The sequence below is a fragment of the Centrocercus urophasianus genome, unplaced genomic scaffold (genome assembly GCF_019232065.1).
Source record: "Centrocercus urophasianus isolate 14NV4802_14NV808 unplaced genomic scaffold, USGS_Curo_1.0 seq_23, whole genome shotgun sequence".
Taxonomy (NCBI): Eukaryota; Metazoa; Chordata; class Aves; order Galliformes; family Phasianidae; genus Centrocercus; species Centrocercus urophasianus.
Window position 1 is genome coordinate 10,003,628 of NW_024884789.1, and position 12,527 is coordinate 10,016,154.

Below are 12,527 nucleotides of genomic sequence, written 5' to 3' on the forward strand. Positions count from 1 at the left end.
GAAGACTAATCCAGACTCTAAACATTGAAGTGTTTCATACTCATTTCCTGCGTCCCTGATGTGTCAGTCCAAGTTTAACATAATCAGGAGAGGTTTTTATCAGGGCAGGAATATAAAAGAGGGAAAAGAGTATTTGATCACTGGGTTTAGCGTGACTACAGTAACTGCAGCCTTCAAATCCAATTTCCATGCGCTGGTCAAAGATATGGCGTATTTCTCTGGGAAGTCCTCCCCCAGTTCTAATTTTTATCATATTCTGCAGATTTTTCTAAATGAATTTTACACATTAATGCAAAACCAGAAGAGAAAAGAATTTTAATCTAATGAACTGACTGAAGGAAAATTACCTGCCAGCGATATAAAGTGTGTCTCGAATTTTCAGCATCAGTTGGAAGTCCAGTCTGTGCTGAGATTCATTGCCTGAAGGGCGTCCTCTAAATACTGGATATTGCTTTGAATCTGCAAGTAAAAGTGGGCTACACCATCACTCAGGATTATAGAGCTAAAGAATCAATATATGGCATTGATTAGCTGTATATACTAGGTGTAGAAGGGTTTAAACTAAATTCCTTGAGTAATGTCTTGAATATAAATGAAAAAAAGATGGCTAATGTCAGCAAACGTCCTTTTTCCTGAAGTTATTGCTGTATTTCTGATTGCTTTTTTAAGAAAATGATTAAGTGTTCTATTAAAGATACAAAGCCAGTAAACACATTTCAATTTGAAAGGAAACAGATCTTTTTCTTAACTTAACTTCCCAAGGATTAAAAAAAAAAAAAAAAAAAAAAAAGCAAGCCCTTCCCCAGTGGCTGGCACCATTTGCAGATTACTTACAGTGGTAGTCAACAATGTTAATAGGGTCCTCATCTTCAGGAAAGCTGACAGCTCGGCACTGGGACAGACTCATTAGCATCACAGAGGCGCAGAGCAGAGGAAGCCTCATGGCTGGTGAACGATGGGTGCTGCCTTCCTGGAGACACTGTTAAACTACCTGAAAACAGGAACAGGGTCGTGAGATCGCAGCAGTGCAGGACAAGCACTGTGACTTCCTACTGCAAATGGTGCATCTCCTTTGCATTTGAGCACTGGCACCAGCAGTGTGCTTATGAGAGGCTCCTGTGCGCACACTGGTGGAAAACCCTGCATGTCATATCCCTGCTCAAAGCTGCTCTGAAACATCTGGGTGTTTGCTAATTTTTAGGTGGATTTACAGGCATTTCTGAAGAAGCTGATGATTGCCAGCCCATTTAATTCACGGGAATAATAAACAGAACATGCAGGCTGCTGACCTGGCAAGAAAAATTGTCAAACTTCGGATTAGAATTTTAATTAAACTGCAATCTCTTTCCATCCCCTCTATCACCGAATGTCATCCAATAACATCCTTTCCCCATAAAATGCCTAAATCTTATCCACAAAAAGTCATGACACACGCAATCTGTCTGAACAGCCATTCCATGTTTTAAAATTATTGCTTGTTTCTAGGCTGTGCCATCACAAAGCTAAGCTTAACATGCTCATTGCAAAAGCCTTTCTATCCGGGACCAGATGCCTGGTGTTGTGGTCCACACATGTGCACAGTAAATGCACAAATGCTGCCTTGGTAGTGCAACAGGATTTGATGCATGATATGCAAGTGTGGCAAAGAAACTCCAGTCATGGTGCCGTATGGGCTGCCTAAGATCCTGCTTTCCCCCACTTCCAACCACTACCAAGAAAAGCTTGCAACTCACCAGCAGCTTTCAGGGTTTGCTTTGTTTGCTTTTGCTTGTTTGGTATATGCTCTATATATTACACAGCACATACTGTGATAGCAGCACAGCATTATACAGCAAAGTTTTTAAGAGGGAAATGGAAACATTGCTTCTCCAATTAAACTGCAGAGATATTTTAGTGAGCAGAACTCAAGCTGCAATTTGTAAGGATGCAAGAAAACATCTCAAAGTGAAATACGATCCGTAACAACCACAAGTGGTCTGGGCAGGGGTTATATTTCTCATTAGAAACCTGGCAAAGGGAGTACTAGTCCCTCCTCCAACCTTTTGGAAGCATCCATTCAGCCCCGATTCACAGGTCAGAGCTTTGAGTCACCACTCCAATGCCATGCAGTTGCTGGAATCAGTTATTAAATGCATTCTCTAAACAGAAAAAAAATAAAAAAAATTAAAAAAAGCCTTTCAATTTTAGCATTAAAATTGCTGTGAGATGTATCCATTGCCAGCACAAAGTGCCAGGCCTGATCCAGCAAAGCACTTAAGTATTAATCATTTAATAATTTGAAAAGCAATTAAAAAAAACCCCTTCATAACAACACTTAACCTTTTAGTAATGTTTACTTGGGTTGAGAAAACTGTATTTGTTAATTAATCCTACAGCTGGCTAGGGGCAAGGCTCCTTCCATCCAGAGCTGCTGAGCTCTCTGAGTTCAGGTCAGGCTGCGAGACCAGTGGCAGTGCAGGCGCTGTTTGGTGAGGGCAGTGTGCCTGTGAGGTTGTCTGAACGCCTGGCCATCACAGACTGACCTGAAAAGGAGCATTTTCCCCTGTTAATGATATTCCTGTATCCCAGTCCACCCGTCTAGAACGGATGGGCTGTGCTCTCACTCAAGATTGATGAGTGCAGTGGTTAATAAACACTAATGATTCCTGGCACTTTCCCTCTGCTCCTCCTTGTCCTGACATGGCCTCTCCAGCTGAAGCATCTTGCATTACATTACTAATGAGCAAACTTAAAACAAACTGGAATTAATAAAGTTACTCAAATTAGTTCTTTCTTGCAAAAGCACATTTCAGCAAAGTCCTGCAGCACAGCGACTCCCAGACACAATAACAAATCATTAGTGGTTACATGGTCCCTTTTTTGGAGCAGACTCCAAAAATCTGCCCCACTGCTGTCCCAGGGAGAGGAGAGGCAGGAAGGCACCTAACTGGCACATGCTGGGCAGGAACATCTATCCAGTGCTGAGTAAAAGCCCTCCCTGAAGCCTTGCTTTGTTAGAGAATGAACACAAGCAGGCACAGAGCAAGACGGTCTCCCAGCCATGGAAACTTAGTTAGCATAGAAGATGAGGTGGTTCATGGCTGCACACTGTGACTCAGACACCTCATCCCGGCTGCAAAATGTATACAGCTTGGAAGTTGTACAACTTCTGCTAGTATGGGCATATATTAGGAAGAGGTTCTTTATTTCCTCTTTCCTCCCAGCATCTCATCGAGGAAGCATTCAGTGGGGGCAACAAATTTGAAACTTGCATGAAATTTCCTTTACAAAAGCAAATACTGTGTGCTGGTCTCAGAAGGCGGCTGAGAACAAAAGGGCAGTTAGCTGCATACGAGTCACTACAGCCATGGCCTAAAAATACCACTGTCACAAAACCAGAAAGGAAACAACCAAAGCATCAGGTACACCAAGAGCGAGACTGTTCTCTCAGATCGGGTCACAATTCAGCACGCTGTAATCCCAACTTGTAGTCCTCAGGAAACAAGGCAAACCTCCGTAAATGTAAAACCATGGGATGTGTTTCCCCAGAGACTGCATCAGGAACTGAAACAAACCCACATTTATGGATTCCTCAAGAAAAAACCCTGAAAACTCTGAACATACACCAGATATGAACTGTAAAAATGCAGAAGAGGTGGTAACACTTACGTACAGAACTGGATGGGGTCAGCAGCCCATACCCAGCCAGGTCAGCTCAGGTTTCCTTAATGTTTTGCTCATTAAATTATCTCCAGAAAATGAACAGTACCCTGATTTTAACACACTGACACAAAGGCACCTGCTTTAAGAGGCATTTAAATGCACCTTTTAGCTGGCTGGACACAAACTCGAGATCAGAACCACTGCAAAGATAATGAACTTGAAGAGCAGCTGTTCTGCAGATAATCAGAGAATCCCTTGGAACAGGACTTTATGACAGCCAGGTGTGTGCTTCTGGTACGCTCAGATATGCTGGTGTGAAAGACATAATTCCTGTTTCAGTCAAACCTATTATGGAAGTCACTACTGTGGACTACAAATAACAAGTATCTCTTTGGACCAGAACAGTTGATTATGAAACGCTGGCAATGCCGACCCTCAAGAAAATGTAGCAAACAATCATACTCTGGGTCTGACTGTTTTTCCGCAGCCAGGATCCAGACCAGTTTCTAATTAATTTCTCTTATAAATTTTAGAAATGCTAGGAAATAATTCATGGCAAATGCAATGTTTTGGAAATTACCACATTGCTATCCCTGTTCTGCAGTTGGGCAATCGAGTCACAGACCAGTGCTGACATTTGTGACCAAGGCCAACAACAAGATCAAGCGAGCAAAGTGTTCAAAGCACCTGAGTTGCTCTGGGTTGCAAGCACTGCTCTTTCTGCAGCATGGGAGACTTGGCCACGGGCACTGAGAGAGGAAGGCAAGGAACAGATCAGAGACCTTCCGGCATCTGCTCTGTGCTACTGCTTATCATGTCTGCAAATACAAAAGAACAGAGGTAGCGATGTCAGCTGCTGGGAGAAGCCCACACCGGTGCAGAGGGAGCAGCCTGAGTAAAACGAGCTTCAGGCTGAGCTCTGCTAGGCAAGAGGAAGGCATAAGTGGGCCCAGATGCCTACAGTTCCTATGCCTGGCACCCTTCAATCTCAGATACGAGTCCTATCCTTCAACTCTGGCTGGGGGAACCCAAAGGAGGAGGGTATCGCTTCTGTTAAAATATGAGCCGTTCCTTCAAACAATCACACATGAAGGGGAAGAGGCCGCTGTTCCCTGCCCATTAATCTCTGCAGCCTCTGACAAGGCGCGGGTGACACTCCATCAGTCAGCTCTGCGTGCGCTGCCACGTAGGAGGAGGGGGAAGGGAAAGGGCACTCAGCCAGCTGGAGAGAAGCTGCACAAAATAGCTTCAACCCAGACTGATGCAATATCTTCTATTTGCTCAAAACAAAATTATAAGTCTCCTTAACACAATAAACGTTTCGCAAAATGCTAAGCACAGATGGGAGCGTGGTATGGCAAATCCAGGCAGAAGTTTGAGATAGGTCAGAATGGAAAATATATCTTGAAAGTTACTTTGGGAGAGGTTGATGAGGCAAAAGAGAACAGGCTGCAATAAAAAACAAGCTGAAAAACAGACACATAACACAAAGAGGCTTCAAAGATTGCACTGCCTCCCTTCCCACAGGCTGCAACCAGGCTCCCAGGTGAGATGCAGCACCTCCTTGGCACCTGCAGCCATGTGCTAACAGTGATACTGAGCACCACACAGAGTGGCTCCGTGAGCTCAGTCACGTTTGGAGACATAGCTTCCCTCAGTCCCACAGGGCTGTGGGTGCTGACTAAGCAGGAAATCCCCACTGTTCTGTGATCCTTACCCTGCATGAGAAGCTCCCTACCGGCACCTCTGAAGGCATGAACCAGCCTTAGAATCATAGAATCATAGAATCACCAAGGTTGGAAAAGACCTAAAAGATCACCCAGTCCAACCGTTCACCTATTCCCAATAGCTCCTTCTAAACCATGTCCCTCAACACAACATCCAGCCTTTCCTTGAACACCCCCAGGGTGGGTGACTCCACCACCTCCCTGGGCAGTCCATTCCAGTGCCTGACCACCCTTTCTGAAAAGTAATACTTCCTAATGTCCAGCCTGAATCTCCCCTGCCGTAGCTTGAAACCATTCCCCCTGGTCCTATCACTGATGACACGAGAGAAGAGGCCGACCCCCAGCTCACTACAACCTCCCTTCAGGAAGTTATAGAGAGCAATGAGGTCTCCCCTGAGCCTCCTCTTCTCCAGGCTGAACATCCCAACTCCTTCAGCCTTAATGACACGGAACCTTCTGCAAGTTTGAGAATGAGACCACTCTGCCAATAAGGCAGAAGTTAAAGAGAAGTCCTTCACTAATGCCTGCTCACAGGTGCTCAGGAAGTTTCTCATATCAGTGCCTTGAAGCTTTCTGATCACAAACAAGAGCTCTGTTGGCTGGGTGAGAACAAGTCACAGACAGTTCCTCATGTAACCAAGTAAGTTATGCCAGTCTCTAAATGGGAACCTACCAGTCTTCATCACCTCCCTCCTAAAATTTGTGCATCCCAAGGACTAGTTAGGTTAAAATAATAAGCCTCAGGGCTTATCTTTTGATGTTCAGATCACTCATGTGCTGAGAATCACAAGCTGCAAAGGGCCTGGTTCAGATGCGCTGGCAGGGATTTGTGCGTACGGGAGCAAAGCTGTGCAGGTGGCTCACTGCTGGTGGGACCTGCTGCCAGGTGGGAGGAGGCGCAGACGCTCGCTGGTAAGGTGCTCTGCCTTCACCAGCAGCAGTGAGGAAAGGCAGGCAGGCTCTTGCTGAACTTGTCAAACGAGTCCATCTTTTTGGGAGATGAAACGTTTAGCACAAAACACAACCACTGTGCAGGCCTTCTGTAGAGCCCTGAGCCCACTAAAAACGCACACGCAGGCACCACGGATGTGCCACATCCCTCAGCCAGGCAGGGCCCAAAGCATCTGCAGTGCTGCCACTCGAGGGCCTCGCGGGGCAAAGTGTGCTGGTCATTAGAACAGGAAAACACAGCAATTTTGTACGATCTGAGCCAAAATATATGACCAACACGGCCTAGGGTTGCAAGGCTTGAACTCTTCACAAAGGCAGAAAAAAATTCTTTGTCATCTCTCTATTTTTACTCCCTCTGTCTCACTGTGTCAAATTATCTTTTGTTTACATACCAGACAGCTCTCCACATAAAATGCAGCAACAGCCTTATGAATCCATGTGGGTATATAGATGCAGGTATGTGAGCAGTAGGGGATCATTCTCTCATTTCAGGTCATATATACACACAGATTTTCTAGTGATGCAATTGCAAGTTGTTTTTTCGGATGTGTTCTTTTGTAAACATGTTTCTGTTAATGAAGGCTGACTTCAGTAACATCCTGCAGGCACTGCTTGACACAGAGATTTAATGTACATTTAAATCTAGAGATTTGCTATGATGTGGTAAATCCATATTGTGGAGCTTGGTGACAAATTGCTTCAGCTAATTATCAAATAACACAGGAAAATATTTGTGGTTGTAACAACAGAAGCGTGATTAAATTATTACTGATGCCCCTTTAAAAACTTACAGCATTGCTGTGTATAAATAGATAAGAAAAAACGTTTCTGTCCTACAGAAGCGCACTCAGCTTGTAACCTGTGCTCTATGCCACCTGTACTCCTTACAACAGTCTTAACATCTGATTCTCTGAAGAAAAATCCAGGATGTTTGGAGCTATGACATTAATTGAGCGCAAAAGTGCAAATAGCAAGTCTGTTATTTTAAGATAACACAACTTCTTTTAAGGATTTCTGCATTAGCACCTCTTGATCTATGTCTAAGTACAAAAAAAAAAAAAGGTTTAATATTTAGCGATGAAACCCCAACTACTGAGCATCACAGCTTTCATCTTAATTGGCTTATGGCATTGCTGGTTACACTCCAGTTGTTTGCAGGCTTTCAACATTACAGAAAGCACACCCCTCTCCTCTGAACAAGCTGACAACACTTGCAAAATGGATAGGGTGACTTTTAATGATGCAAATGCTTAGTGGCTGATTAGGTGCACGTTGAGGGCTAAATTGTCTTGTGATTAAAAATTTACTTGAATGCAAGATAGTTTCAGCTGGAAAGGAAATAAAATGCTGAGCAAACCATAAGTGATTGCTTCAATTATGTTTATTTTAAGTTAATTTTTGAGAGTGAATGTTAACTACCTTTCTTTACCGGGGTGATACAAAAGTCCTCCAGCTGCAAACAACCTTTGATTTCAGCTGATATCTACGATCAGATCTGCTGTCTGTTGTGCAGAACTCCTGCAAGCACACGCTCCCTAGAAAGTGTGCTGGGGTTGAGCTGCAGGCGATAAAGCACAGGCACTTCAGCTCACACCCTGCTCTGGATTCACCACTTCAGCAGGCCTTGTGTTCTATCAATTCAAACTGCTTATACCCAGCTGAGACTGCCTGAGCAAAGGCTGCACTTATTCACAGAAGCGTTCAAGGAAGGGTGCAGAGGAGAGGGATGCTGGGGTTTGTGTTGCACCCTCTGCACTGACCCCATTAATTCCAGTCCGTGGGCAGAACTGGCAATGCAAGCTCCAACCCCAAAGCACAGAATGCAATGCCATCCCACTGGGGCAGGCGGCTGCGGCCCATCAGGCTGGGTGTGCTGCCAGCCCACAGCTGGGCATGGGGTGTCAGGCATTTTCTGTGTGCTTTTGAGTCTGAAATCTCAAATTGTGAGTTTTTATCCTGAAAACTGGAGACATCTCAAACTGAAATGGCAAAGATCTCATTACTTATAGTACATACAGGCTTGGACAGAGGTTAGAAACAAAGTGCCCCACAGAACCTCAAACAAAACCCTAAGCCTAGACCAAAGTATCACCTATTCCATTCTCTAGGAGCCTGCTACAAATGTGGGTGAGAGCTGAAGGGAAGCAAGAACCTCTATGCACACAGGCCGATGTGACTGACACAGCAAGGCTGCCACTCCTTTCAGCACCATTAGGCAGTGCCTGATAAGGAAGTGCTGGGACAGGTAGGAGCCAGTATGCGCAGGTGTGGGCAGTGAAGGTCTCAGCCCTAACGTGCATGAGCACATGATGCCAGAGCTCCTTCACCCAGAGCAACTCCAGTGTTGGGTCCTCTAAGGTATCCAGCTAACAGGTCCTGCCCCAAACAATGCTGGCGTCAACCTCACTCCAGAAAGCATCTCCTCTTCCCATCAGTGCTCCCCATGTGGAATATTGCCGTGTTGCACCTCGCTGGGCATGGGTCTGCTGGCTCAAGCTGCTGGGCAAAGTGGCACTGCTCACATCAAAGAGAAGGTAAATGGCTGCTGGAAAATGGGAGGGGAGAGGGAGACTATCAGCTGGCAAGAATCACCATCAGAGCATCCTAAGCACCACGCTGGTATTATCAGTATGCCGGAGCAGCCAGCCAGCCCTGCCTACAAGAATACTGACTCTAGAGACCAGTGAACAGGAGGGTTTTAGCCAGCCTTGGTTTTTCTGCATGGACAAGTATGATAGCTGGCCACCCGGTTCCCTCTTTGTACATGCAGAGCATGTGCTTTGCCACTTTCCAGGCCACAGTCAATTACGTGTACAAATGCAGGCACGGAAAACCAGAGGAAGCCTGAGCTCAAAGTTACGAATACTATTATCTTGTTAAGCATTAAAGATTAACTAACAACAGTCAAAGGATGTGTTATGAAACGTCTTTCCCAGGCTGAAAAGCAAATAAAGGGAGAGTTGTGTGTTTTCTCTTCTCAAAAGTAATTCAGTATTTAGAATAATTGTTTAAACTGCTACTTTTATTTACTACAATATCAAAATGCAGCCCCTTGCCACGTGACTCTTCATATTTTCATTTGAGATGCTGTGCAGAAACACATGGAAATCTGGTGAAGGCAAACCAATTTTAGAACATGTTCCGAGCAATTGTTTTGCAGCACTGCCCTACAGTATGAAGTCTCTTACATTTCTTAAATTGCCTAATCAAATGCAGACTCTGTTCCAGTCACGCTAAATTTTCACATAATGGCAGAAAAACACTTCTTTCTAGCCTAGCACTGAACAGTTGGATCACATTATTATATTTGCTGCTTTTGTAGTCTGTGAGCAAGCATCTGTGAGCATATGCACAGACATGGGCACTGGTGGGGGAGAGGGGCAACAGGGGTGCTGCTGTGAGCCTGGGGCAGCACGGGGGGCTCCTGGAGAGATGTCTGTGCACTGATGCTTGAGAGCACCGGGGGCATCGCAGCAGGGCACTGGGGAGGGTTTGGTTTGCTTTTATTTACTTTAAAGTCAGAAGTATTACTGCAGGGTTTGAGCCAGCTTGACTCCTCACCTTACCTTCAGCAGAAGTTATTAAATGGATATAAAAGCAGTCAAGTTTGCTGCTCCCTGGCTCCTCTCTGACAGTTTGAGGTTTGAGGTTGGAGGCTGCAGTATGCAGCAACAGCTGTCCTGCTTTGGGCCCCCATACTGTGACGCGTTCCTGCACCATATTACACTACTCCAGGTAAATCCTGGCCCCACAGAACTGCCAGCTTCCCATGGGAAGCTGCCAGCCCACTCCAGCCCTGGCACAGGACATGGTGCTGGCACCAGCCCTCAATCCCCATCTTCTGCCTGAGCTGTATCACTCCATAGCAACATGCACTGCTGTATTTCTGTCACACTACTTCCAATGCTTGGGTCTGTAAGCCACAAATCAGAGCTTTGGAAGTTAAAAAAATTAAATTACTAGTATACTGTTCATGGAGCTTGAATCAAGGTCATAAGGAAATCTGTGGCAGATCAGGGAGGAAGGACCAGAAGCTTTAGAGCTCTGGACTACAGCGCGCCCCTTTCTCCCTTCCATGCTGGCCTCCCAGGATCCCCAAGACAGTTGCAACTTTTCTCAAAACCCTTGTTATCACTGGTAGCACTGGGCCAGTGCAAGAATGTGACTAAGTGATCATATCTGAACCACACACAATACACATCTGCAGGTCTGTTTTTCTCTCCAGCTGCACCAAGTACACTGAGGTTTGCACTGGCACAGCTTGCCATGTAAGAGCACGAGTGGTGCTTGTTATGTCTCTGGCAAGTATGAAAACCTGATGCTTTAGTGGGAGGAAAAGCCATAATCCACTCTGAGTAAAACCTGAACCACGGTACAAAGGACAAAAAAAATTCTATCTATACCCTTGCAGGGAATCAGATTAATCCCCAAACATGGGATTTGATTACTTTAGTTTGAGGTTATCATTAAGAAAAAAAAAAATCTATACATTGCTAAAAATATCCACGTAGCACTCACTTCATGAAGAAATACGATTTGCTGAGCAAAAACAAATTACCGGCTTCTCAGCGTTAATCTCTGATAAACACGTGCTGGGTTTAAGAAACTGCCGTGGAGAGCAGAACTTTGTAAATTGAAAGAACCCATTCAACTCCGCAAGATGATTTTTTACCCCTTATTACTCCTTTCATGAGACACCTGGGGACATTGTTCGCATGCTGTTGACAGCTTTCACACCACTGCTTTTCCTCTTATCCTTACCCTTCCCTTCACCACTTGTCTCTGGGCGGCAGTACACCAAATATAGCTATATTTGCAAGGGGTGCCAGCGCTGGCTCTTGGCCAACTGTTTGAAAGTAAATGGCCCTCTCCTGCTTCTGTTGTTTCTGCAGGATACAGCCCCGAGCCACCAGGCACTGGGTACCCTGGTACTTAACACCTGGGTGCTTTACTGCTGAGCATTCGTAACTCCTGTTTTTAGCTACTATTTCACTACCAGGCAGAGCCACAGCCTCCTTACTGACAGTAGACTACGTTCAAACACCATCTAAAATTTTAATCCTGGAGCCTTAAGTACACACTGAGGCTCCTGCAAGCTAAATACACATGTAATTTTCTCTGCAGCCTTCCAAACCAGGGTTGTTGCATGGTCCAATAGATGCACAACTGTTCACACACAGCACTGGGAGGGGTGCCCAAGGAGAGGTATATATAAACTGGGGCTGGAAATACCAGCAGGACAATGTTCTTCTGACCCCAAAGCACATCTGTCATGACAGACGTACACAGAAATAGCAGCAACACCTTCTGTCGGTGCCACGAGGAGCCGCCACTCTCCTCGTTCCCCACCAGTGCCTGGGAAGCACAGCAGTGGGACTGCAGGGGAAAGCCTTCTGTTCCACAGCACGGCAAGGCTGGGGGAAGGCTCAACACCCCTACCTGCCACTCCCGGCAGGCGGTGTGGGCTGGCACCTCGCTGCTGCTCAAAGAGCTGAGGCCCAGCTGTCGGGACCATTTGGCACGAGAGTGATGAACTATGCAGCTCATGTTAAGAAAAGCCTATTATCCCAGTAATAGCTGAGCTGAGTGACCAGCTGATCACCTCTCATCTCTGCTGAGGGCTTGCTCCCAGTACCGACAGCAAGTGCTGTGCTGCTGGTCCCCACAGCTTGCTCGTTCCCTTCCCAGACAATCAGCTCTGTTTGCTTCCCCGCTGCCCCCACACACTTGTGGAGCCCCCCAGCTAGCACGGCCCAATTAATCCTCACTTGCAGCACAAATCCTCATTGAAGCCCTCCTTGCCTCTGACACCTGCCAGCATGTGTGCCCTGCACCAAGACCAGCTTGGCCCTAGGTATGCAGGCCAACAGCTCCTCAATGGCCTGCCTGACAGCACCCATCTGCTGCTCATCCCTGCAACCATCCCTGGTGGGAAACAGGGTCCCTCCTTCTCATTCTGTATTTGTTTAGGCCTACCCAATTAGAAACCCAGGCTGGGATTTGGCTCTTGGGCACCAATGGCTAACAAAAATAACAGCAACAACAAACTTTTCTGCAAGAGGAGTATCTGTGTGCAAATGCGACCTCTGTAATGTTACCAAGGTCAGGCAGACCAAGGCCAATCTGCTGCACGAGAATATAAATCAAAGCTGTCCAGGGACTGATTTCATTTACAAGGTTTGTAACCATTCTGGACAGAACAAATGT

General features: G+C 45.8%; 1 protein-coding gene across 10 annotated transcripts in view; it reads right to left on the reverse strand.

Annotated features, from left to right (window-relative positions):
• The window catches only part of SEMA6D (semaphorin 6D), a 30,683-nt gene that overhangs the window by 14,017 nt on the left and 4,139 nt on the right, over positions 1-12,527 (reverse strand). For 9 of the 10 annotated variants that reach the window (XM_042823988.1, XM_042823984.1, XM_042823986.1 and 6 more), the window contains 3 exons: positions 2,040-2,138; positions 835-991; positions 348-459 (listed from right to left, as the gene is read on the reverse strand). In XM_042823988.1, the coding sequence (XP_042679922.1) occupies positions 348-459; positions 835-943 (221 nt within the window). In that variant the 5' untranslated portion in view covers positions 944-991; positions 2,040-2,138. Of the gene's footprint in view, positions 1-347; positions 460-834; positions 992-2,039; positions 2,139-12,527 lie in introns of those variants that run through there. The other variant, XM_042823981.1, reaches the window with a different exon arrangement.